Here is a 26,160-nt window from a genome sequence, read left to right on the forward strand (position 1 = left end):
ACCTCACCCCGGAGTCCTACCGCAAGAAGTTCCGGAGCCTACAGAAGGGACCAAAGGACTCCTGGGCTGACCACCGGCGGGCACTTGCCCGAGCTGCCGACCACTGGACCCAAGGCCTGCAGCTTTCCACCGGACCGGAGATCCTGGACTTGTTCATCACGGAGCAACTCTTGTGGAACTGCCCTGAGGATCTCCGCCAGTTCATCCGAGACCAGAAGCCAAAGGGGTCCACGGCTACAGCTGCCCTTGCCGATGACTACACCAACAACCGGGCCCCTGAGGCCAGGAGAGCGGCCACCAGCAGCACCTGGAGAGGGGGTAAGATGAATTCTGCGACTGCCCCACCTGCCCCTAGACTGCAGGGGGTGTCCCCCTCAACTCCCCTCTCCAGGCCCGTGGCGGAACCAAGACGGTGCCACCAGTGCAACCTACCTGGACACTTCAAGGCCATGTGCCCTCAGCGTCCCAAGGCCCCGGCTCCGTCCCCATCCCAAGGGCCACCCAAGGTGTATTGTGTGGGTGGGGGTGGTGGTAGGTCCCTGGACAGCTTCCAACCTGTCACCGTCGGCCGGTCTGTGACCATAGGACTGCGAGACAGCGCCTCGGAGGTGACTCTGGTGCGGCCTGAGATGGTGTCCCCCCAAGACTTGATCCCGGGAAAAACCCTCGCTGTCTCCGGGATTGGAGGCATTGACCCGGCGCTGCCTGTTGCTGACATTTATGTGGACTGGGGCGCAGGGCGAGGGGTGAGGGAGGTGGGGGTAACTGATCGGATCCCTGCAAACGTGCTACTTGGGACAGATTTGGGGCAAATAACCTCCCAGTTTGGCCCCGCCCCAAAGGCTGAACCTTCAGCCAGTGCTGACGTGCCTCCGGACAATGTTAATGTGTTATCTATGAATGATGTAAGGGAGGAGGGAGTGAACTCTGATATTTCTGCTTGCACAGACACCATAGACACACACACAGCTGCAGCTGTGACAGGGGGGGGGGTCAGAGAAAGGTGTGACAATGCCTCTACAAGTAATCAGCCTGTGAGCTGGGATCTGTTGCCCTCTGCAGGGATAAGCAGAGAGCAGGGTGCTGCAGGGGGAGGACCAGTGTGTGGGGTGGGGGCTACCACAGCAAATGTGGGGTCCCCAGAGATTTCACAGCGGGGTTCTGTTGCTGCAGGAGGGGAACAGGCAGGTGAGATTGGGGCCGGTCCAGGAGCGGAAGTGCTCCCAGGTAAGATCTCGGTGCATGGTTCCCCCACAACCGGGGTGTCAGGAAGCCAGGTAGGTCTGCCTGAACCGGCGACTTGGTCAGGAACGGAGGAGGAGCAGGCACGACCCACGGTCGCAGCGGCTGTGGCCGCTGTCACCCGCAGTGGGAGTGCTGGAAGCCAAGGGGCCTCCCGGAGGTCCGATAGCTCTTCCCCTTCTGACCAAGTGGCAGCCGAGTCAGGTGGAGGCCAGGACACAGGTCCCGGGGTACTGACTGAAGATGTGACAGTCTCGTCGATTCTGGCCACATCTAGTCAGGGGTTTCAGGCAGCGTTAGAAGCTGACGACAGCCTGAAAGCTCTTAAGGAGCAGGCGGCACAGCCTCCCTCGGACTCGGACCCGGAGCGAGTGGTCTGGGACCAAGGACGGCTGTACCGGGCCACGGTCCAGCAGGGTTCACCGGAGGCGTGGCCCAGGGACCGACAGTTGGTGGTACCCTATCCGTTCCGGACGGAGTTGTTGCGGATCGCACATGAGATTCCGATGGCCGGACACCTAGGGATCGCTAAGACCAAGGCCAGGTTAAACCAGCATTTCTACTGGCCAAAAATGGGGGCCGATGTGGCTGCCTACTGCCGTTCGTGTGAAACCTGTCAGAGAGTGGGGAAGGCGGGGCCACGCCCCAAAGCCCCACTAGTATCTCTGCCAATCATCGATGAGCCTTTCAGGAGGGTGGCTGTGGATCTGGTCGGCCCGCTGGCCATCCCCAGCAGCTCCGGGAAACGCTTCATACTGACGGTAGTGGACTATGCCACCCGGTACCCAGAAGCAGTGGCCTTGTCGTCCATTCGGGCTGACAAGGTGGCCACCGCATTGCTGGAGATTTTCTCCCGAGTGGGTTTTCCCCAGGAAATGCTCACTGACCGGGGGACCCAATTCATGTCCCAGCTGATGGAGACCCTCTGTAAGCAAGTCCAGGTGCGACATCTGGTGGCCAGCCCGTACCATCCACAGACTAATGGCCTGTGCGAGCGGTTCAATGGCACCTTAAAGCAGATGCTTAAGATGTTGGTCGACTCCCATGGGCGTGACTGGGAGCGGTATCTCCCCCACCTGTTATTTGCTTACCGGGAGGTTCCACAGGCCTCAACAGGATTCTCACCGTTTGAGCTCCTGTACGGGCGACGTGTGCGGGGCCCCCTGGCTCTGGTGAAAGAGGCTTGGGAAGGGGATTTGGCCACCCCTGGAGTGTCGGTTATCGAGTATGTCATGCGCTTCCGGGACAAAATGCAGGCCTTGACGCAACTGGTACACGACAATATGGCTCAAGCCCAGGCCGATCAGAAGCGTTGGTACGACCAGAACGCTTGTGAGAGGACCTACCAAGTGGGTCAAAAGGTGTGGGTACTGGTCCCCGTACCACAGGACAAGCTTCAGGCAGCCTGGGAAGGCCCATACCTCGTGTACCAGCAGCTCAACCCTGTGACGTACCTGGTCACCCTGGACCCTGCCCGTGGAAGGCGGAAGCCCTTCCATGTGAACATGATGAAGGCACATCATGAGCGGGAGGCATGTGCGCTCCCCGTGTGCAACCTGCCCGAGGAGGGAGAAGCGGAAACCCTCTTGGATATGCTAGCCCAGGTTAGGGCAGGCGGATCCATGGAGGATGTGGAGGTTGGCCACCAGCTCTTGGAGGACCAACAGTCCCAGCTGTGGGCCACCCTCCTCCCCTTCCGGGGGTTGTTTACCAACCAGCCCGGAAGGACCGACTTGGCTGTCCATCACGTGGACACTGGGGATCATCCCCCGATCCGGCGTTCAGCATATCGGGTCTCCCTGGAGGTGCAGCAACACATGCGCCAGGAGATTGACGAGATGCTGAAGTTGGGGGTGATCCAGGCATCCAACAGCGCTTGGGCCTCGCCTGTAGTCCTCGTCCCTAAGAAGGACCGAACCACTCGGTTCTGCGTGGACTACAGGGGGCTCAATGCGGTCACGGTCGCCGATGCGTACCCAATGCCACGCATCGATGACCTGCTCGATCAGTTGGCCGGGGCTCAGTACCTGACCATCATGGATCTGAGCCGGGGATATTGGCAGATCCCCCTGACTCGCAAGGCCAGGGAACGCTCTGCCTTTATTACCCCATTTGGACTGTACGAGTCCACGGTGATGCCATTCGGGATGAGGAATGCCCCTGCCACTTTCCAGCGGATGGTCAACACCCTGCTCAAGGGACTTGAAGGGTACGCGGCCGCGTACCTGGATGACATTGCCGTCTTCAGTCCCACCTGGGAGGACCACCTAGAGCATCTAGCACAGGTGCTCAGGCGGATCCACCGGGCAGGTTTGACCATCAAGCCGGGAAAGTGTCAGCTGGCCATGAGCGAGGTCCAGTACCTCGGTCACCGGGTAGGTGGGGGAACGCTGAAGCCCGAGCCTGAGAAAGTGGAGGCCATCGCATCCTGGCCCACCCCCAGGACCAAGAAGCAGGTGATGTCCTTCTTGGGGACCGCTGGGTACTATAGGAGGTTTGTTCCATGCTATAGTAGCCTAGCAAAGCCCTTGACGGACCTCACCAAGAAGAAGCTGCCCTCTGCAGTCGATTGGACAGTGGACTGCGAGACAGCCTTCCGGGCCCTAAAGGACGCCCTGTCCAGCCCGCCCGTGCTACAGGCAGCCGACTTCACGCGGCCGTTTGTAGTACAGACCGACGCCAGTGACTTCGGCCTCGGTGCGGTGCTCAGCCAGGTGGACTCTGCGAGCCAAGAGCACCCAGTCTTGTACCTGAGCAGGAAGCTGTTACCAAGGGAAGTGGCCTATTCTACAATGGAGAAGGAGTGCCTGGCCATAGTGTGGGCCCTGCAGCGTCTGCAACCCTATCTATACGGGCGCCACTTCATCGTGGAGACGGACCACAATCCCCTCAGCTGGTTGCACACCGTCTCTGGGACGAATGGGCGATTGTTGCGATGGAGCCTTGCGCTCCAGCAATACAACTTCACCATTCGCCACAAAAGGGGCCGTGACCACGGTAACGCAGACGGGCTGTCCCGACAAGGAGAGGTCGCGGACGGGCGCACGGGGGAACACCGGAGTGTGCTGCCCCCTAGCGCCCTCAAAAGGGGGGAGGTGTGAGGTAAATCCGGAGATATGACGATAAATCATGACATTCAAGTCATGTCAGGAAGCCCTCTCCTGGTGTCACTACCCCCTTCCCTTCACACAACTGGTTTAGCAACAAATCCATGGCCATGTCCTGTGATATGGAAATTAGGTGGCTTTAGGACAATGGATACAGGATGACTCCCTGCCGTCACCCTGTAGTAGGAGCTGCTAGCTAGTTAGCAAGGCTATGGAAATAGCCAGACAGAACGACTCCAGTAAAAAATGGTTCATATCTCGCAAGCCATATCTCCGATAAATATGGCAACCATAACAATGGTGTCTCCGCATGTGGACGATGCTGGCACACCCTTTTTATGGAAGTAGGACATTGGGAAACACACCAAACGTGATATCAGCCATATGGGAACTCGTAGACAGGTCATGAGTCCCCTCGTTCTGCAGCTAAATTCATAACTGTCACAATGAGAGCATTGGCGTCCGCCTACGACGCTCCCAGGCAAAGTTATGGCCCATATTCCATGTTGGGATATTGTCCATAACTCAAGCCAGGGGTGGAGCAGTGCTCCCTCTGAGGTCACGAAGGTAGGAGGGGACCTGGATCTGCCCAGGTTGATAACCCTACTTCGGCCAATTTCCAGTGTTCTTTCGCTGGGGGCACGTGTAGGAAACATCTGTGGGAAGGATCCTAGAAACCTGGGTACAGCGCCCCCCTGTGGCCAGACGCAACAAGGTAACTGCTGGAACTGTGTATGCCTGTTTGTAACCCATGCTTTATCTGTAACTGTACTCTGACATATGTATATTCTGTAGATCTCCTATTGTATATATTGTAGTTTCTAGTGTGCTTTAGGCTGATTAAATTATATAATTAATCTTGGGCTGTTCTGTTATCTCGATCTTGAATCCCACGTCTGTGTGTTCGGCTAATAGTTACCGTAAATCGGTTGGTGGCAGCGAATTGTGCCAAGGATTATTGTGGGGAGGCCAGTGAGATTCGGGGAGATTTTATATATTCCGCCCGCGGAGGTCGGGGGAATATATACCTTACTCTCACCGGGGACCCTTCAATAATCGGCATAAGTAGTATAGCGGCCTCCTTGCTTATTGTCGGGCAATTCCATAATTGGCCTGACTATAAGAGGGGCGCTAGAGAGCGCGTCACGTGCTCTGTCGGTCGGGAGGTATAAAGGAGGGGTGACCCCCCACTTGTTACCCCCCGATTGTGACGTACTGGTAGCCAGCGCGGGGGATTTCTGAGTGACCCCCCCGGTGGTTTGTGACAGTGGTATCCTCTTTTCATTTTAATCAGGATATCTCCTTGCCTTCCTTTTGTCCTCATGCAGTTCATCGGTATGAGAAGGATTTACATTTGTTAGATCTGGTGAGAGCACTCAGAATCTACATTTCCCGCACGGCGCCCCTGCGCCGCGCCGATGCACTCTTTGTCCTTGTCGCTGGTAAGCGCAAAGGGTCGCAGGCTTCCAAAGCCACCCTGGCTCGATGGATCAAAGAACCGATTCTTGAAGCCTACCGTTCTGCTGGGCTTCCGGTTCCTTCAGGGCTAAAGGCCCACTCAACCAGAGCTGTGGGTGCGTCCTGGGCATTACGACACCAGGCTACGGCTCAACAGGTGTGCCAGGCAGCTACCTGGTCGAGTCTGCACACTTTCACCAAACATTATCAGGTGCATACCTATGCTTCGGCGGACGCCAGCCTAGGTAGAAGAGTCCTGCAGGCGGCAGTTGCCTCCCCGTAGGGGAGGGCTGTCTTTGCAGCTCTAACATGAGGTATTTCTTTACCCACCCAGGGACTGCTTTTGGACGTCCCAATCGTCTGGGTCTCCCAATGGAGCGCCGAAGAAGAAGGGAATTTTGTTACTTACCGTAAATTCCTTTTCTTCTAGCTCCTATTGGGAGACCCAGCACCCGCCCTGTTGTCCTTCGGGATTTTTGGTTTGTTTGCAGGTACACATGTTGTTCATGTTGAACGGTTTTCAGTTCTCCGATGTTACTCGGAGTGAATTTGTTTAAACCAGTTATTGGCTTTCCTCCTTCTTGCTTTAGCACTAAAACTGAGCATCCCGTGTTCCCACGGGGGGTGTATAGCCAGAAGGGGAGGGGCCTTACACTTTTTAGTGTAATGCTTTGTGTGGCCTCCGGAGGCAGTAGCTATACACCCAATCGTCTGGGTCTCCCAATAGGAGCTAGAAGAAAAGGAATTTACGGTAAGTAACAAAATTCCCTTCTTTTGCTGATAAGATGGCTGTGACTATGACAAAAATCCTGGAAACCTTGCAGTCCAGGCCAGTTACTCAGACCATGGACACTGCTGTGTCTATGCTCCCCGGTCCCCCTCAGTTGGAACTAATCCGTACTTCAAGGGGGTCCCAGGCATCACAGGCTGAAGACTCTGACTCGGATGACAGTCCCAGGCAGCCTAAGCGGGCTCGCTGGGAAAGACCCTCGACGTCATCACACTGGTCAGGGTCTCAACGAGAAGAGTCTCTGTATGAAGAGACAGAGGTGGGTGATCAGGAGTCTAATCCTGACACCGCTCTCAATCTAGATACCCCTGATGGTGACGCAATGGTAAATGACCTTATAGCGGCCATCAATAGACTGTTGGATATTTCTCCCCCAGCCCCTTCAGCAGAGGAGGCAGCTGCACAGCAGGAGAAGTTCCATTTCCGGTATCCCAAGCGTAAATTGAGTGCTTTTCTGGACCACTCTGACTTCAGAGAATCAGTCCAGAAACATAATGCTTATCCAGACAAACGTTTCTCCAAACGTCTTAAGGATACACGTTATCCTTTTCCCCCTGACGTGGTCAAACGCTGGACCCAGTGTCCAAAGGTGGATCCCCCAATATCCAGGCTTGCGGCTAGATCCATAGTTGCAGTGGAGGATGGGGCTTCACTTAAAGATGCCAATGACAGACAGATGGACCTTTGGTTGAAATCTGTCTATGAAGCTATCGGCGCGTCGTTTGCTCCAGCATTCGCGGCCGTGTGGGCACTCCAAGCTATTTCCGCTGGTCTGGCGCAGGTGGACTCTATCATACGTCCAGCAGTGCCGCAAGTGGCGTCCTTAACTACGCAAATGTCTGCGTTTGCGACCTACGCTATCAATGCGATACTGGACTCTACGAGTCGTACCTCAATGGCGTCCGCCAACTCTGTGGTTTTACGCAGAGCCTTGTGGTTAAAGGAATGGAAAGCAGATTCTGCTTCCAAGAAATGTTTAACCAGCTTGCCATTATCTGGAGACAGACTGTTTGGTGAGCAATTGGCTGAAATCATTAAACAGTCCAAGGGTAAGGACTCCTCCTTACCCCAGCCCAGATCAAGCAAACCTCAACAGAGGAAGTGGCAGTCGAGGTTTCGGTCCTTTCGAGGCTCGGGCAAGCCCCAATTCTCCTCGTCCAAAGGGAATCAGAAGGAGCAAAGGAGCTCAGATGCCTGGCGGGCTCACTCACGCCCCAAGAAAGCAACCGGAGGAACCGCTTCCAAGCCGGCTGCCTCATGACTTTCGGCCTCCTCCCTCCGCATCCTCGGTCGGTGGCAGGCTCTCCCGCTTTTGCGACATTTGGCTGCCACAGGTCAACGACCGGTGGGTAACAGACATTTTGTCTCACGGGTACAGGATAGAGTTCAGTTCTCGTCCTCCGCCTCGGTTCTTCAGAACTTCCCCACACCCCGACCGAGCAGATGCCCTTCTGCAGGCGGTGGGCTCTCTAAGAGCAGAAGGAGTGGTGATCCCTGTTCCTCTTCAGGAACAAGGGCAAGGTTTTTACTCCAATCTCTTTGTGGTGCCAAAAAAGGACGGCTCATTCCGTCCTGTTCTGGACCTAAAACTGCTCAACAAGCATGTGAACGCCAGGCGGTTCCGGATGGAATCCCTCCGCTCCGTCATTGCCTCAATGTCTCAAGGAGATTTCCTTGCATCAATAGACATCAAAGATGCTTATCTCCACGTGCCAATTGCTACAGAGCACCAACGCTTTCTACGTTTCGTGATAGGAGACGACCATCTTCAATTCGTAGCTCTGCCATTTGGTCTGGCGACAGCCCCACGGGTTTTCACCAAGGTCATGGCGGCAGTGGTAGCAATCTTGCACTCTCAGGGACACTCGGTGATCCCGTACTTAGACGATCTGCTTGTCAAAGCACCCTCTCAAGAGGCATGCCAACTCAGCCTGAATGTTGCGCTGGAGACTCTCCAGACTTTCGGGTGGATCATCAACTTTTCAAAGTCCAATCTGTCACCGACCCAATCACTAACGTATCTTGGCATGGAGTTTCATACTCTCTCAGCGATAGTGAAGCTTCCGCTGGACAAGCAGCGGTCACTACAGACAGGGGTGCAGTCTCTCCTTCAAGGTCAGTCGCACCACTTAAGGCGCCTCATGCACTTCCTAGGGAAGATGGTGGCAGCAATGGAGGCAGTCCCGTTTGCGCAGTTTCATCTGCGCCCACTTCAGTGGGACATTCTCCGCCAATGGGACGGGAAGTCAACATCCCTGGACAGGGAAGTCTCCCTTTCCCAGACGACCAAGGACTCTTTGCAGTGGTGGCTTCTTCCCACCTCTTTATCACAGGGAAGATCCTTCCTACCCCCATCCTGGGCAGTGGTCACGACAGACGCGAGTCTGTCAGGGTGGGGAGCAGTTTTTCTCCACCACAGGGCTCAGGGTACGTGGACTCAGCAGGAGTCCACCCTTCAGATCAATGTTCTGGAAATCAGGGCAGTGTATCTAGCCCTACTAGCCTTCCAACAGTGGCTGGAAGGAAAGCAGATCCGAATTCAGTCGGACAACTCCACAGCGGTGGCATACATCAACCACCAAGGAGGGACACGCAGTCGGCAAGCCTTCCAGGAAGTCCGGCGGATTCTGACGTGGGTAGAGGACAGAGCATCCACCATATCCGCGGTTCACATCCCGGGCGTGGAAAACTGGGAAGCAGACTTCCTCAGTCGCCAGGGTATGGACGCAGGGGAGTGGTCCCTTCACCCGGACGTGTTTCAGGAAATCTGTTGCCGCTGGGGGGTGCCGGACGTCGACTTAATGGCGTCTCGGCACAACAACAAGGTCCCGACCTTCATGGCGCGGTCTCGCGATCAAAGGGCTCTGGCGGTAGACGCCTTGGTGCAAGATTGGTCGCAGTTCCGGCTCCCTTATGTGTTTCCACCTCTGGCACTCTTGCCCAGAGTGCTACGCAAGATCAGATCCGATTGCAGCCGCGTCATACTCGTCGCCCCAGACTGGCCGAGGAGGTCGTGGTACCCGGATCTGTGGCATCTCACGGTCGGCCAACCGTGGGCACTACCAGACCGACCAGACTTACTGTCCCAAGGGCCGTTTTTCCATCGGAATTCTGCGGCCCTGAACCTGACTGTGTGGCCATTGAGTCCTGGATCCTAGCGTCTTCAGGATTATCCCAAGGGGTCGTTGCCACCATGAGACAGGCTAGGAAGCCCACGTCGGCTAAGATCTACCACAGAACGTGGAAGATATTCTTATCCTGGTGCTCGACTCAGGGAGTGTCTCCCTGGCCATTTGCATTGCCTACTTTTCTTTCTTTCCTGCAATCTGGGTTAGAGAAAGGTTTGTCGCTCGGCTCCCTTAAAGGGCAAGTCTCGGCGCTATCCGTCTTTTTTCAGAAGCGTCTAGCACGACTTTCTAAGGTGCGCACGTTCCTGCAGGGGGTTTGTCATATCGTACCCCCGTACAAGCGGCCGTTAGATCCATGGGATCTGAACAGGGTACTAGTTGCCCTCCAGAAGCCGCCCTTCGAGCCTCTGAGGGATGTTTCACTTTCTCGACTATCTCAGAAAGTGGCTTTTCTAGTAGCGATCACATCTCTTCGGAGAGTGTCTGAGCTAGCAGCGCTGTCATCCAAGGCTCCTTTCCTGGTCTTCCACCAGGACAAGGTAGTGCTGCGCCCCATTCAGGAGTTTCTCCCTAAGGTGGTATCCTCTTTTCATCTCAATCAGGATATCTCCTTGCCTTCCTTTTGTCCTCATGCAGTTCATCGGTATGAGAAGGATCTACATTTGTTAGATCTAGTGAGAGCACTCAGAATCTACATTTCCCGCACGGCGCCCCTGCGCCGCTGCGATGCACTCTTTGTCCTTGTCGCTGGTAAGCGCAAAGGGTCGCAGGCTTCCAAAGCCACCCTGGCTCGATGGATCAAAGAACCAATTCTTGAAGCCTACCGTTCTGCTGGGCTTCCGGTTCCTTCAGGGCTAAAGGCCCACTCAACCAGAGCCGTGGGTGCGTCCTGGGCATTACGACACCAGGCTACGGCTCAACAGGTGTGCCAGGCAGCTACCTGGTCGAGTCTGCACACTTTCACCAAACATTATCAGGTGCATACCTATGCTTCGGCGGACGCCAGCCTAGGTAGAAGAGTCCTGCAGGCGGCAGTTGCCTCCCCGTAGGGGAGGGCTGTCTTTGCAGCTCTAATATGAGGTATTTCTTTACCCACCCAGGGACTGCTTTTGGACGTCCCAATTGTCTGGGTCTCCCAATGGAGCGCCGAAGAAGAAGGGAATTTTGTTACTTACCGTAAATTCCTTTTCTTCTAGCTCCTATTGGGAGACCCAGCACCCGCCCTGTTGTCCTTCGGGATTTTTGGTTTTTTCGGGTACACATGTTGTTCATGTTGAACGGTTTTCAGTTCTCCGATGTTACTCGGAGTGAATTTGTTTAAACCAGTTATTGGCTTTCCTCCTTCTTGCTTTAGCACTAAAACTGAGCATCCCGTGATCCCACGGGGGGTGTATAGCCAGAAGGGGAGGGGCCTTACACTTTTTAGTGTAATGCTTTGTGTGGCCTCCGGAGGCAGTAGCTATACACCCAATTGTCTGGGTCTCCCAATAGGAGCTAGAAGAAAAGGAATTTACGGTAAGTAACAAAATTCCCTTCTTTTTTTTGTTTTTTTTATTGCTCGGTTTTCTTTTTTTTATTGCTCGGTTTTTTTTTTTTATTGCTCGGTTTTCTTTTTTTTTATTGCTCGGTTTTTTGTTTTTTTTATTGCTCAGTTTGCTTCTTTTTATTGCTCAGTTTGCTTCTTGTAACCGTTTTTTTCTGACTATTTTCTTATGAGAGCGGAGCTGGCGATGGCCGTATCATTGTAGCACTCGCTGCTCCAGTACAAATGCCGGCTCCTGTCAGCCATGGCCGCGCGGCCCATGATGCAGGGAACTCACCCTGCATGTAATCTTGCCGGGAAGGGGTTAACTAGTCAGACGCTCAGGTGCCCGCTGTGACGAGCCCACCCACCACCTGCCAGCCAGACGTGATCCCCGGCATGGCTTCGACTACAGGACACTTCTAATCCTGAGTGCTGAGAAGGTTGTGCCGGCCGTCGTCACACTGCATTGTTGCTCCAGTCAGGCAGAGTGATGCGCTGCAGCAGCTGTGACCGCTCTACCACTACAGTGTGGCTATGGCCGGCACTGCCGCACACCCCTCCCTCACTAATCTCTCCACATCACTCCCTGCAGGGCACGGTGTACTGATCGCTGACACGTCCTGCCATCCACAATATGGTGGCACTCTTCTAAAATAGGCCAATTATGTCGACTGATCCACATGGAGTACACGGAGTCTGGTCATGTAATAACCCCAGGGCCGGCGCCTCTGGAGTGCGCAGCGTGATGTGACGCCGCTCCTCTGTGCCCGCTGCTGACTTGCACCATTTGTCTGTTTGACTTTAACCCTTCTGACATTTCTCCCCACAATACAGGGATATCTTCCGAAAAGCAAATGGGAGATGGACACCTCCGAAGCCAAGCTGGGTGAGTGCGGGGCAGCGCCACAAATGTGCAGGTGATCTGTATGTAGGTTCATTGTGACGGGCCACGGCTGACGCTGCTGTGTCGCACTGCGCCGAGCGAGCACTTGTGTGTCGGCCGGCCCAGGCAGCGTCGGCCGGCCCAGGCAGCGTCGGCCGGCCCAGGCAGCGTCGGCCGGCCCAGGCAGCGTCGGCCATTCTCTTCAGCCCACAGCAGCTTTCCTCCAGAACCTGCATTGCTTCCTATGCTTTTTTAATGTTTTCACCGCAGTTTGCCACGTTGGGCTGTAGTTATACAATGGGAAAAATAAGTATTTGATCCGCTGCTGATTTTGCAGTTTTCCCCCTACAAAGAATGGAGAGGGCTGTAATTTGTATCTTAGGTTTCACTTCACAGAATACAATCCAGACAATGCCATTGTAGGATTTATAAATTATTAATTTGCATTTTATTGCATGAAATAAGTATTTGATCACCGGTCGACCAGCAGGAATTCTGCTCTCACAGAGCTGGTGTTTTTCTCCTACTCTGCGCTCATTACCTGCATTATTTGCCCCTATTTCATCTCTTTACCTGTATCACACTCCAAACTCTCCACCATGGCCAAGACCAAAGAGCTGTCTAAGGAAACCAGGGACAGAACTATAGACCTGCACAAGGCTGGGATGGTCTACAGGACAATAGGCAAGCAGCTTGGTGAGATGGCGGCAACTTTTGGCACAATTATTAAAAAATGGAAGAAACACAAGGTAACTGTCAGTCTTACTCGGTCTGGGGTTCCATGCAAGATCTCGCCTCGTGAGGTAAGGATGATTGTGATCAAGGTCAGGAATCTGCTCAGAACTACACATGAGGACCTGGTCAATGACTTTGAGAGCTGGGACCACAGTCTCAGATTACCGCTAGTAATACACTATGCCGTCATGGACTACAATCCCGCAGGGATGCAAGGTCCCCCTGCTCACACCAGCACATGTCTAGGCCCGTTTGTAGTTCACCAGTGACCATCTGGATGATCCAGAGGAGGCATGGGAGAAGGTCATGTGCTCAGATGAGACCAATAAAGAACTTTTAGTATCAACTCTCCACTTATTGTGTTTGGAAGAAGGAGGATGAGTAGAACCCCAAGAACACCGTCCCAACCATAAAGAGTGGGGGTGGGAACATCATACTGGGGGGGGCTTTTCTGCAAAAGGGACAGGATAACTGCACTGCATTGAAGAGAGGATGGATGGGGTCATGTATCGCAAGATTTTGTCCAACAGCCTCCTCCCCTCAGTAAGAGCATCTTAAGATAGGTCGTGGCTGGGTCTTCCCGCACGACAGTGACCCGAAACACAGGGCAACTAAGGGGTGGCTCTGTGAGAAGCATTTCAAGGTCCTGCAGTCACCTAGCCAGTTTCCAGACCTGACCCCTAGAGAAAATCTATGGAGGGAGCTTAAACTTAATGTTGTCCAGTAACAGCCCCGAAACCTGAAAGATCTGGAGAAGATCTGTATGGAGGAGTGACCTGAAAGATCTGGAGAAGATCTGTCTGGAGGAGTGACCTGAAAGATCTGGAGAAGATCTGTATGGAGGAGTGACCTGAAAGATCTGGAGAAGATCTGTATGGAGGAGTGATCTGAAAGATCTGGAGAAGATCTGTATGGAGGAGTGACCTGAAAGATCTGGAGAAGATCTGTATGGAGGAGTGACCTGAAAGATCTGGAGAAGATCTGTCTGGAGGAGTGACCTGAAAGATCTGGAGAAGATCTGTCTGGAGGAGTGACCTGAAAGATCTGGAGAAGATCTGTATGGAGGAGTGACCTGAAAGATCTGGAGAAGATCTGTATGGAGGAGTGACCTGAAAGATCTGGAGAAGATCTGTATGGAGGAGTGACCTGAAAGATCTGGAGAAGATCTGTATGGAGGAGTGACCTGAAAGATCTGGAGATGATCTGTATGGAGGAGTGACCTGAAAGATCTGGAGATGATCTGTATGGTGGAGCGACCAGAGAAATCTGGAGAGGATCTGTATGGAGAAGTGACCTGAAAGATCTGGAGATGATCTGTATGGAGGAGTCGGTGAATCCCTGCTGCAGTGTGTGCAAACCTGGTGAAGAACCACCGGAAACCTCCGACCTCTGTAACTGCAGACAAAGGTTTCTACCAAATATTAACTTCTGTTTTCCTCTTGTATCAAACCCTTGTTTCATGTAATAAAAGCTAATAATAACAGTCCTCACTTATGCAGCGCTAATGATTGCTCGGCGCTTTCCGTACAGCAGCATCACTGCCTCCATTGGGGCTCAGAATATTAATCCCCGATCAGTTTTTGGAGTGTGGGAAGAAACAGAAGGAAACCCACAAACACGGGGAGAACATACAAACTCTTGCAGGTGTCGTCCTTCATGGGATTTCAACACTAGACCCCAGCGCTGCAAAGCCGCAATGCTAGCCACTGAGCCACCGTGCCGTGCTAGCCACTGAGCCACCGTGCCGTGCTAGCCACTGAGCCACCGTGCCGTGCTAGCCACTGAGCCACCGTGCCGTGCTAGCCACTGAGCCACCGTGCCGTGCTAGCCACTGAGCCACCGTGCAGTGCTAGCCACTGAGCCACCGTGCAGTGCTAGCCACTGAGCCACCGTGCAGTGCTAGCCACTGAGCCACCGTGCAGTGCTAGCTACTGAGCCACCGTGCAGTGCTAGCCACCGTGCAGTGCTAGCCACCGTGCAGTGCTAGCTACTGAGCCACCGTGCAGTGCTAGCCACCGTGCAGTGCTAGCCACTGAGCCACCGTGCCGCCCTGTAAATCATACAGTACAATTTCTTTTGTATTCGGTCACAGTTGAAGTTCCCATAATAATTACAGGTCGCTCCATTCTGTGTTGGGGGAAAACTGCAAAACCGGCAGCGGATCAGATCCTCTCCCCACCGTGAGAACAAGGTTCATCCTGACATTTAATTATCTCTGAGATTCAAAAGACTCTTAAGGCCCCGTCACACACAGAGATAAATCTGCGGCAGATCTGTGGTTGCAGTGAAATTGTGGACAATCAGTGGCAGGTTTGTGGCTGTGTACAAATGGGACAATATGTCCATGATTTCACTGCAACCACAGATCTGCCAAAGATTTATCTGTGTGTGTGACTGGGCCTTTAGGTCATGTGCCCACGGGAGCTCGCAACTGCGGATATATCTGCATGTACGGCCGCAGGTTTCCCGCAGCAGATCCTCGGATTCCGCAGATATACATAGCTGCAGGATTCATCGAAATATCTGCGGAAAACCTGCAGACATTCGTGCGACTTACCTGCGGAAGTCATGGCCTCTATCTCCATAGCGGAGGGCCGAGATTTTCGCAGGAATAATTGACATGCAGTTGTGTGGCTGCGGGACATCCGCAGTATATTCTGCAGCTGCACATACCGCAGCGTGGACGCTGCCGCACATACCGCAGCGTGGAAGCAGCCGCACATACCGCAGCGTGGAAGCAGCCGCAGATACCGCAGCGTGGACGCAGCCGCAGATACCGCAGCGTGAACGCAGCCGCAGATACCGCAGCGTGAACGCAGCCGCACATACCGCAGCGTGGAAGCAGCCGCACATACCGCAGCGTGGAAGCAGCCGCACATACCGCAGCGTGGACGCTGCCGCACATACCGCAGCGTGGAAGCAGCCGCACATACCGCAGCGTGGAAGCAGCCGCACATACCGCAGCGTGGAAGCAGCCGCACATACCGCAGCGTGGAAGCAGCCGCACATACCGCAGCGTGGAAGCAGCCGCACATACCGCAGCGTGGAAGCAGCCGCACATACCGCAGCGTGGAAGCAGCCGCACATACCGCAGCGTGGACGCTGCCGCACATACCGCAGCGTGGACGCTGCCGCACATACCGCAGCGTGGAAGCAGCCGCACATACCGCAGCGTGGAAGCAGCCGCACATACCGCAGCGTGGAAGCAGCCGCACATACCGCAGCGTGGAAGCAGCCGCACATACCGCAGCGTGGAAGCAGCCGCACATGCCGCAGCGTGGAAGCAGCCGCACATGCCGCAGCGTGGAAGCAGCCGCACATGCCGCAGCGTGGAAGCAGCCGCACATGCCGCAGCGTGGAAGCAGCCGCACATGCCGCAGCGTGGACGCAGCCGCACATGCCGCAGCGTGGACGCAGCCGCACATGCCGCAGCGTGGACGCAGCCGCACATGCCGCAGCGTGGACGCAGCCGCACATACCGCAGCGTGGAAGCAGCCGCACATACCGCAGCGTGGAAGCAGCCGCACATACCGCAGCGTGGACGCAGCCGCACATACCGCAGCGTGGACGCAGCCGCACATTCCGCAGCGTGGACGCAGCCGCACATTCCGCAGCGTGGACGCAGCCGCACATTCCGCAGCGTGGACGCAGCCGCACATTCCGCAGCGTGGACGCAGCCGCACATTCCGCAGCGTGGACGCAGCCGCACATTCCGCAGCGTGGACGCAGCCGCACATTCCGCAGCGTGGACGCAGCCGCACATTCCGCAGCGTGGACGCAGCCGCACATTCCGCAGCGTGGACGCAGCCGCACATTCCGCAGCGTGGACGCAGCCGCACATTCCGCAGCGTGGACGCAGCCGCACATTCCGCAGCGTGGACGCAGCCGCACATACCGCAGCGTGGACGCAGCCGCACATACCGCAGCGTGGACACTGCACTCCCCATGTCCCATAGGATAACATGGGGAGTGTCTGTACATGCTGAAACCTGCGGATTTATCTAGAAAATCCAGATAAATCCACAAATTTTCCGCGGCAAAATCTACAGATACATTGCCGCGTGGGCACACAGCCTAACTTAAAGTCCAACAATAAAGAACAGAATTTATAAGATCCTGATAATACAGAACCGGGTTTATAAGATCCTGATAATACAGAACCGGGTTTATAAGATCCTAATAATACAGAACCGAGTTTATAAGATCCTGATAATACAGAACCGGGTTTATAAGCTCCTGATAATACAGAACCGGGTTTATAAGATCCTGATAATACAGAACCGGGTGTATAAGATTCTAATATCACAGAATCTGGTGTATAAGATCCTAATATCGCAGAATCGGGTTTATAACATCCTGATAATACAGAACCGGGTTTATAAGATCCTGATAATACAGAACCGGGTTTATAAGATCCTGATAATACAGAACCGGGTTTATAAGATCCTAATAATACAGAACCGGGTTTATAAGCTCCTGATAATACAGAACCAGGTGTATAAGATCCTGATAATACAGAACCTGGTGTATAAGATTCTAATATCACAGAATCTGGTGTATAAGATCCTAATATCGCAGAATCGGGTTTATAAGATCCTGATAATACAGAACCGGGTTTATAAGATCCTGATAATACAGAACCGGGTTTATAAGATCCTGATAATACAGAACCGGGTTTATAAGATCCTAATAATACAGAACCGAGTTTATAAGATCCTAATAATACAGAACCGGGTTTATAAGCTCCTGATAATACAGAACCGGGTTTATAAGATCCTGATAATACAGAACCGGGTTTATAAGATCCTGATAATACAGAACCGGGTTTATAAGATCCTAATATCGCAGAACAGGGTTTATAAGATCCTGATAATACAGAACCGAGTTTATAAGATCCTGATAATACAGAACCGGGTTTATAAGCTCCTGATAATACAGAACCGGGTTTATAAGATCCTGATAATACAGAACCGGGTTTATAAGATCCTAATATCGCAGAACAGGGTTTATAAGATCCTGATAATACAGAACCGGGTTTATAAGATCCTAATATCGCAGAACAGGGTGTATAAGATCCTGATAATACAGAACCGGGTTTATAAGATCCTGATAATACAGAACCGGGTTTATAAGATCCTGATAATACAGAACCGGGTTTATAAGATCCTGATAATACAGAACCGGGTTTATAAGATCCTAATATCGCAGAACAGGGTTTATAAGATCCTGATAATACAGAACAGGGTTTATAAGATCCTGATAATACAGAACCGGGTTTATAAGATCCTGATAATACAGAACCGGGTTTATAAGATCCTGATAATACAGAACCGGGTTTATAAGCTCCTGATAATACAGAACCGGGTTTATAAGATCCTGATAATACAGAACCGGGTTTATAAGATCCTAATATCGCAGAACAGGGTTTATAAGATCCTAATATCGCAGAACAGGGTTTATAAGATCCTGATAATACAGAACCGGGTTTATAAGATCCTGATAATACAGAACCGAGTTTATAAGATCTTGATAATACAGAACCGGGTTTATAAGATCCTGATAATACAGAACCGGGTTTATAAGATCCTGATAATACAGAACCGGGTTTATAAGATCCTAATATCGCAGAACAGGGTTTATAAGATCCTGATAATACAGAACAGGGTTTATAAGATCCTGATAATACAGAACAGGGTTTATAAGATCCTGATAATACAGAACAGGGTTTATAAGATCCTGATAATACAGAATCGGGTGTATACGCTCCTAATGTGAAGGTGAACTCTTACAAAGTTCCACTAGTTGCCTACTGCCTGGCCTAATTGGTGTGGACCAAGTGCATGTGTAACGAGTTCACACCAGACACAATCGGATGTGAAATCTTTTCTTGATCACAGTAAAAAATGGCAGCCAAGAGAACGGGAAATCATGCGTCCTCTTGATATAGGCTAGGGGCGTACACAAGTTCGGATATGCCCATTTAGTGGGACAGTTCATGAGCTAGCCAATGGGGAGATCCATGTTGCTGTTGATGGGCGGGTCTGACTTCAGCGGATGAATCCATGGTGATGGGAGGGGCGTCATCTGGTGGATCCATGCTGATGGGAGGGTCTGTGATGTCATCGGGGGCCATCTTGGCTTCCTCTGAAAACTGACTGGCTTATGTATAGAGAATCGATTTCATTGAACACACTTCTCACAGTGCTCTATGTCCAGAGGTTAATCAAGTATTTCATCTTATGGCTCTCCTCAACACTAATATCACATAACCGGGTGTGAGGTAAATCCGGAGATATGACGATAAATCATGATATTCAAGTTATGTCAGGAAGCCCTCTCCTGGTGTCACCCCCCCTTTCCTTCACACAACTCCTTCAATCAGAAAATTTACCACAGGGATAAACGGTTTGTTTAGCAGATAGGTGTCAAAGGAACTGGTCTGTGTTCCACTTACACCTCCAACAGCCATCTCCTCTGATATGGAGATTAGTGTTCTCTCAGGCCTCTAAAACAAAGAGAGAGAGGAAGAGCCCCTGGGAGCTGTGTCCGCTCATCAAAGAAAGTGGACAGTGACCTGGCAAAACCAAAAGGGAGCTAGTCACCACAGGAGAGCATACTGCTGGCTCCGTAATATCATACCCAGTTATGATATTACCGCGCGTCTCAGCCATACACCCCCTACATCGTTAGAATCGGGACTTCGAGCCGAATCTGTGCATATCCTCGGAGTGTATATGGCACCCTGGGGCGGCGAGATATAGAGAACTGCTAGTAGGAGTCCGGTAAATGAGTCGTGCTTGGACTCAAAATGCAGAGGGGACCCGGGCGGATCTGATGGCACCAGAACCGTCCCGATCGGACCTCCCAGTCCGGAGTTGCAGGTAATAGCCCCTTCTGGGATATTACTCTGACTCCATGCAGGGGGAGTGGCAGTGCTTCCCTGTGAGGTCACTAAGGTAGGAGGGGACCTGGATTTGCCCAGGTTGATAACCCTACTTCGGCCATTTTCCAGTGTTCTTTTGCTCGGGGGCCTGGTTGGGAAAGACCTGTGAGGGAGATCCTGGAAACCTGGTCCACGGCGCCCCCCTGTGGCCAGACGCACAAGGTAACTGCTGGAACTGTGTATGCCTGTTTGTAAACCATGCTTTATCTGTAACTGTACTCTGACATAACTGTATATTCTGTAGATTCCCTATTGTATGTATTGTAGTTTCTAGTGTGCTTTAGGCTGATTAAATTATATAATTAATCTTGGGCTGTTCTGTTATCTCGATCTTGAATCCCACGTCTGTGTGTTCGGCTAATAGTTACCGTGAAGCGGTTGGTGGCAGCGAGTTTGTGCCAAGGATTATTGTGGGGAGGCCAGTGAGATTCGGGGAGATTTTATATATTCCGCCCACGGAGGTCGGGGGAATATATACCCTACTCTCACCGGGGACCCTTCAATAATCGGCATAAGTAGTATAGCGGCCTCCTTGCTTATTGTCGGGCAATTCCATAATTGGCCTGACTATAAGAGGGGCGCTAGAGAGCGCATCACGTGCTCTGTCTGTCGGTCGGGAGGTATAAAGGAGGGGTGACCCCCACTTGTTACCCCCCGATTGTGACGTACTGGTAGCCAGCGCGGGGGATTTCTGAGTGACCCCCCCGGTGGTTCGTGACATATTGGTGGCATAGCGGTGGGATCGAGATAATAGTGTGTGTGAGTGTGAGACCCATACTCCCAGACACTAAAGACTGCCTGCAGCAGCTGTGGCTGCTGGGGTCTTCAGACTAGCTCAACACTAGAGTGTCAGAGTGCAGATACTGTAAGGTGTGTGGGCGCATCAGGTGTCAGTTCTGTGTCAGTGACCAAAAGTCTGCAACAATGGCTGAGAGCACCAGGAGCAAAGCCAAAGGAATGGCCAATGCTCAGGCCAGAGACGATGAGGAGGTTGTCCACGAGCCCTCCAAGAGCCCGACGCCAGAGAACAGCTCTGCAGAGGACATTGCACAACCTGGCAATTATGGACAAGATGAGGAGCAGCTCACCCAAGGGTCCTCAACGAGCCAGATGCCAGCCCTCCGCTCTGCAATGGACAGTGAATCACCAGGCTCCGCAGCGGGCCGCAGATCACCACGTGCCATTCCACCGAGCCTGGGAGGCTCGGATAGCCTTCTTCAAATGGCTATGGCCCTACTCCAGGCTGGAGACCGGGAGAGGGCTACAAGGAACTCATGGCAGAGCGCAGGGCAGAACGTGAAGCTGCGGAGCGCAGGGCAGCATGTGAGGCTGAGGCTGCGGAGCGGCAGGCAGCGCGTAAAGAGCGAGAGCGCCAGGCAGAGCGTGACTACCAGCTGCAGCTAGCTCAGCTCCGGCCCTCATCAGCCACATGTGACCTTCAAAACACCAAACTTCCAAAGGTCCGTGTTGAGGACTTCCCAGTGCTGGAGAAGGATGGAGACTTGGACTCTTTCTTGACTGCTTTTGAACGGACTTGCCTGCAGCACCATCTGGACAAGGACCAGTGGGCCAAATACCTGACCCCCCGTTTAAGGGGTAAGGCCCTGGAAATCCTTGGGGACTTGCCTACTGAGGCAGATCAGGGCTACGACACCATCAAGCGGGCCCTGATCCAACAGTACAACCTCACTCCGGAGTCCTACCGCAAGAAGTTCCGGACCCTGCAGAAGGGACCAAAGGACTCCTGGGCTGACCACCGGCGGGCACTTGCCCGAGCTGCCGACCACTGGACCCAAGGCCTGCAGCTTACCACCGGACCAGAGATCCTAGACTTGGTCATCACAGAGCAACTCTTGTGGAACTGCCCTGAGGATCTCCGCCAGTTCATCCGAGACCAGAAGCCAAAGGGGTCCACGGCTACAGCTGCCCTGGCCGATGACTACACCAACAATCGGGCTCCTGAGGCCAGGAGAGCAGCCACCAGCAGCACCTGGAGAGGGGGTAAGATGAATTCTGCGACTGCCCCACCTGCCCCTAGACTGCAGGGGGTGTCCCCCTCAACTCCCCTCTCCAGGCCCGTGGCAGAACCAAGACTGTGCCATCAGTGCAACCTACCTGGACACTTCAAGGCCATGTGCCCTCAGCGTCCCAAGGCCCCGGCTCCGTCCCCGTCCCAAGGGCCGCCCAAGGTGTATTGTGTGGGTGGGGGTGGTGGTAGGTCCCTGGACAGCTTCCAACCTGTCACCGTCGGCCGGTCTGTGACCATAGGACTGCGAGACAGCGCCTCGGAGGTGACTCTGGTGCGGCCTGAGATGGTGTCCCCCCAAGACTTGATACCTGGAAAAACCCTCGCTGTCTCCGGGATTGGAGGCATTGACCCGGCACTGCCTGTTGCTGGCATTTATGTGGACTGGGGCGCAGGGCGAGGGGTGAGAGAGGTGGGGGTAACTGATCGGATCCCCGCAAACGTGCTACTTGGGACAGATTTGGGGCAGATAACCTCCCAGTTTGGGCCCCCCCCAAGGGCTGAACCTTCAGCCAGTACTGACATGCCTCCTGACAATGTTAATGTGTTATCTATGAATGATGTAAGGGAGGAGGGAGTGAACTCTGATTTTTCTGCTTGCATAGACACACACACAGCTGCAGCTGTGACAGGAGGGGAGGGGGTCAGAGAAAGGTGTGACAATGCCTCTACAAGTAATCAGCCTGTGAGCTGGGATCTGTTGCCCTCTGCAGGGATAAGCAGAGAGCAGGGTGCTGCAGGGGGAGGACCAGTGTGTGGGGTGGGGGCTACCACAGCAAATGTGGGGTCCCCAGAGATTTCACAGCGGGGTTCTGTTGCTGCAGGAGGGGAACAGGCAGGTGAGATTGGGGCCGGTCCAGGAGCGGAAGTGCTCCCAGGTAAGATCTCGGTACATGGTTCCCCCACAACCGGGGTGTCAGGAAGCCAGGTAGGTCTGCCTGAACCGGCGACTTGGTCAGGAACGGAGGAGGAGCAGGCACGACCCACGGTCGCAGCGGCTGTGGCCGCTGTCACCCGCAGTGGGAGTGCTGGAAGCCAAGGGGCCTCCCGGAGGTCCGATAGCTCTTCCCCTTCTGACCAAGTGGCAGCCGAGTCAGGTGGAGGCCAGGACACAGGTCCCGGGGTACTGACTGAAGATGTGACAGTCTCGTCGATTCTGGCCACATCTAGTCAGGGGTTTCAGGCAGCGTTAGAAGCTGACGACAGCCTGAAAGCTCTTAAGGAGCAGGCGGCACAGCCTCCCTCGGACTCGGACCCGGAGCGAGTGGTCTGGGACCAAGGACGGCTGTACCGGGTCACGGTCCAGCAGGGTTCACCGGAGGCGTGGCCCAGGGACCGACAGTTGGTGGTACCCTATCCGTTCCGGACGGAGTTGTTGCGGATCGCACATGAGATTCCGATGGCCGGACACCTAGGGATCGCTAAGACCAAGGCCAGGTTAAACCAGCATTTCTACTGGCCAAAAATGGGGGCCGATGTGGCTGCCTACTGCCGTTCGTGTGAAACCTGTCAGAGAGTGGGGAAGGCGGGGCCACTCCCCAAAGCCCCACTGGTATCTCTGCCCATCATCGATGAGCCTTTCAGGAGGGTGGCTGTGGATCTGGTCGGCCCGCTGGCCATCCCCAGTAGCTCCGGGAAACGCTTCATACTGACGGTAGTGGACTATGCCACCCGGTACCCAGAAGCAGTGGCCTTGTCGTCCATTCGGGCTGACAAGGTGGCCACCGCATTGCTGGAGATTTTCTCCCGAGTTGGCTTTCCCCAGGAAATGCTCACTGACCGGGGGACCCAATTCATGTCCCAGCTGATGGAGACCCTCTGTAAGCAAGTCCAGGTGCGACATCTGGTGGCCAGCCCGTACCATCCACAGACTAATGGCCTGTGCGAGCGGTTCAATGGCACCTTAAAGCAGATGCTTAAGATGTTGGCGGACTCCCACGGGCGTGACTGGGAGCGGTATCTCCCACACCTGTTATTTGCTTACCGGGAGGTTCCACAGGCCTCAACGGGATTCTCACCGTTTGAGCTCCTGTACGGGCGACGTGTGCGGGGCCCCCTGGCTCTGGTGAAAGAGGCTTGGGAAGGGGATTTGGCCACCCCTGGAGTGTCGGTTATCGAGTATGTCATGCGCTTCCGGGACAAAATGCAGGCCTTGACGCAACTGGTACACGACAATATGGCTCAAGCCCAGGCCGATCAGAAGCATTGGTACGACCAGAACGCTTGTGAGAGGACCTACCAAGTGGGTCAAAAGGTGTGGGTACTGGTCCCCGTACCACAGGACAAGCTTCAGGCAGCCTGGGAAGGCCCATACCTCGTGTACCAGCAGCTCAACCCTGTAACGTACCTGGTCACCCTGGACCCTGCTCGTGGAAGGCGGAAGCCCTTCCATGTGAACATGATGAAGGCACATCATGAGCGGGAGGCATGTGCGCTCCCCGTGTGCAACCTGCCCGAGGAGGGAGAAGCGGAAACCCTCTTGGATATGCTAGCCCAGGTTAGGGCAGGCGGATCCATTGAGGATGTGGAGGTTGGCCACCAGCTCTTGGAGGACCAACAGTCCCAGCTGTGGGCCACCCTACACCCCTTCCGGGGGTTGTTTACCAACCAGCCCGGAAGGACTGACTTGGCTGTCCATCACGTGGACACTGGGGATCATCCCCCGATCCGGCGTTCAGCATATCGGGTCTCCCTGGAGGTGCAGCAACACATGCGCCAGGAGATTGACGAGATGCTGAAGCTGGGGGTGATCCAGGCATCCAACAGCGCTTGGGCCTCGCCTGTAGTCCTCGTCTCTAAGAAGGACCGAACCACTTGGTTCTGCGTGGACTACAGGGGGCTCAATGCTGTCACGGTCGCCGATGCGTACCCAATGCCACGCATCGATGACCTGCTCGATCAGTTGGCCGGGGCTCAGTACCTGACCATCATGGATCTGAGCCGGGGATATTGGCAGATCCTTCTGACTCGCAAGGCCAGGGAACGCTCTGCCTTTATTACCCCATTTGGACTGTACGAGTCCACGGTGATGCCATTCGGGATGAGGAATGCCCCTGCCACTTTCCAGCGGATGGTCAACACCCTGCTCAAGGGACTTGAAGGGTACGCGGCCGCGTACCTGGATGACATTGCCGTCTTCAGTCCCACCTGGGAAGATCACCTAGAGCATCTAGCACAGGTGCTCAGGCGGATCCACCAGGCAGGTTTGACCATCAAGCCGGGAAAGTGTCAGCTGGCCATGAGCGAGGTCCAGTACCTCGGTCACCGGGTAGGCGGGAGAACACTGAAGCCCGAGCCTGAGAAAGTGGAAGCCATCGCATCCTGGCCCACCCCCAGGACCAAGAAGCAGGTGATGTCCTTCTTGGGGACCGCTGGGTACTATAGGAGGTTTGTTCCATGCTATAGTAGCCTGGTAAAGCCCTTGACGGACCTCACCAAGAAGAAGCTGCCCTCTGCAGTCGATTGGACAATGGACTGCGAGACAGCCTTCCGGGCCCTAAAGGACGCCCTGTCCAGCCCGCCCGTGCTACAGGCAGCCGACTTCACGCGGCCGTTTGTAGTACAGACCGACGCCAGTGACTTCGGCCTCGGTGCGGTGCTCAGCCAGGTGGACTCTGCGAGCCAAGAGCACCCAGTCTTGTACCTGAGCAGGAAGCTGGTACCAAGGGAAGTGGCCTACTCCACAATGGAGAAGGAATGCCTAGCCATAGTGTGGGCTCTGCAGCGTCTGCAACCCTATCTATACGGGCGCCACTTCATCGTGGAGACGGACCACAATCCCCTCAGCTGGTTACACACTGTCTCCGGGACGAATGGCAGGTTGTTGCGATGGAGCCTGGCGCTCCAGCAATACAACTTCACCATTCGACACAAAAGGGGCCGTGACCACGGTAACGCAGACGGGCTGTCCCGACAAGGAGAGGTCGCGGACGGGCGCACGGGGGAACACTGGAGTGTGCTGCCCCCTAGCGCCCTCAAAAGGGGGGAGGTGTGAGGTAAATCCGGAGATATGACGATAAATCATGATATTCAAGTTATGTCAGGAAGCCCTCTCCTGGTGTCACCCCCCCTTTCCTTCACACAACTCCTTCAATCAGAAAATTTACCACAGGGATAAACGGTTTGTTTAGCAGATAGGTGTCAAAGGAACTGGTCTGTGTTCCACTTACACCTCCAACAGCCATCTCCTCTGATATGGAGATTAGTGTTCTCTCAGGCCTCTAAAACAAAGAGAGAGAGGAAGAGCCCCTGGGAGCTGTGTCCGCTCATCAAAGAAAGTGGACAGTGACCTGGCAAAACCAAAAGGGAGCTAGTCACCACAGG

At 54.1% G+C, this 26,160-nt stretch overlaps 1 protein-coding gene across 1 annotated transcript in view; it reads left to right on the forward strand.

Moving 5' to 3' along the window:
- The window catches only part of YLPM1 (YLP motif containing 1), a 152,274-nt gene that overhangs the window by 104,720 nt on the left and 21,394 nt on the right, over nucleotides 1-26,160 (forward strand). The window contains exon 15 of the mRNA XM_075332314.1: nucleotides 12,085-12,136. Within this exon, the coding sequence (XP_075188429.1) occupies nucleotides 12,085-12,136 (52 nt within the window). The remainder of the gene's footprint in view (nucleotides 1-12,084; nucleotides 12,137-26,160) is intronic.

The sequence above is a fragment of the Anomaloglossus baeobatrachus genome, unplaced genomic scaffold, assembly GCF_048569485.1.
Source record: "Anomaloglossus baeobatrachus isolate aAnoBae1 unplaced genomic scaffold, aAnoBae1.hap1 Scaffold_289, whole genome shotgun sequence".
Classification (NCBI taxonomy): domain Eukaryota; kingdom Metazoa; phylum Chordata; class Amphibia; order Anura; family Aromobatidae; genus Anomaloglossus; species Anomaloglossus baeobatrachus.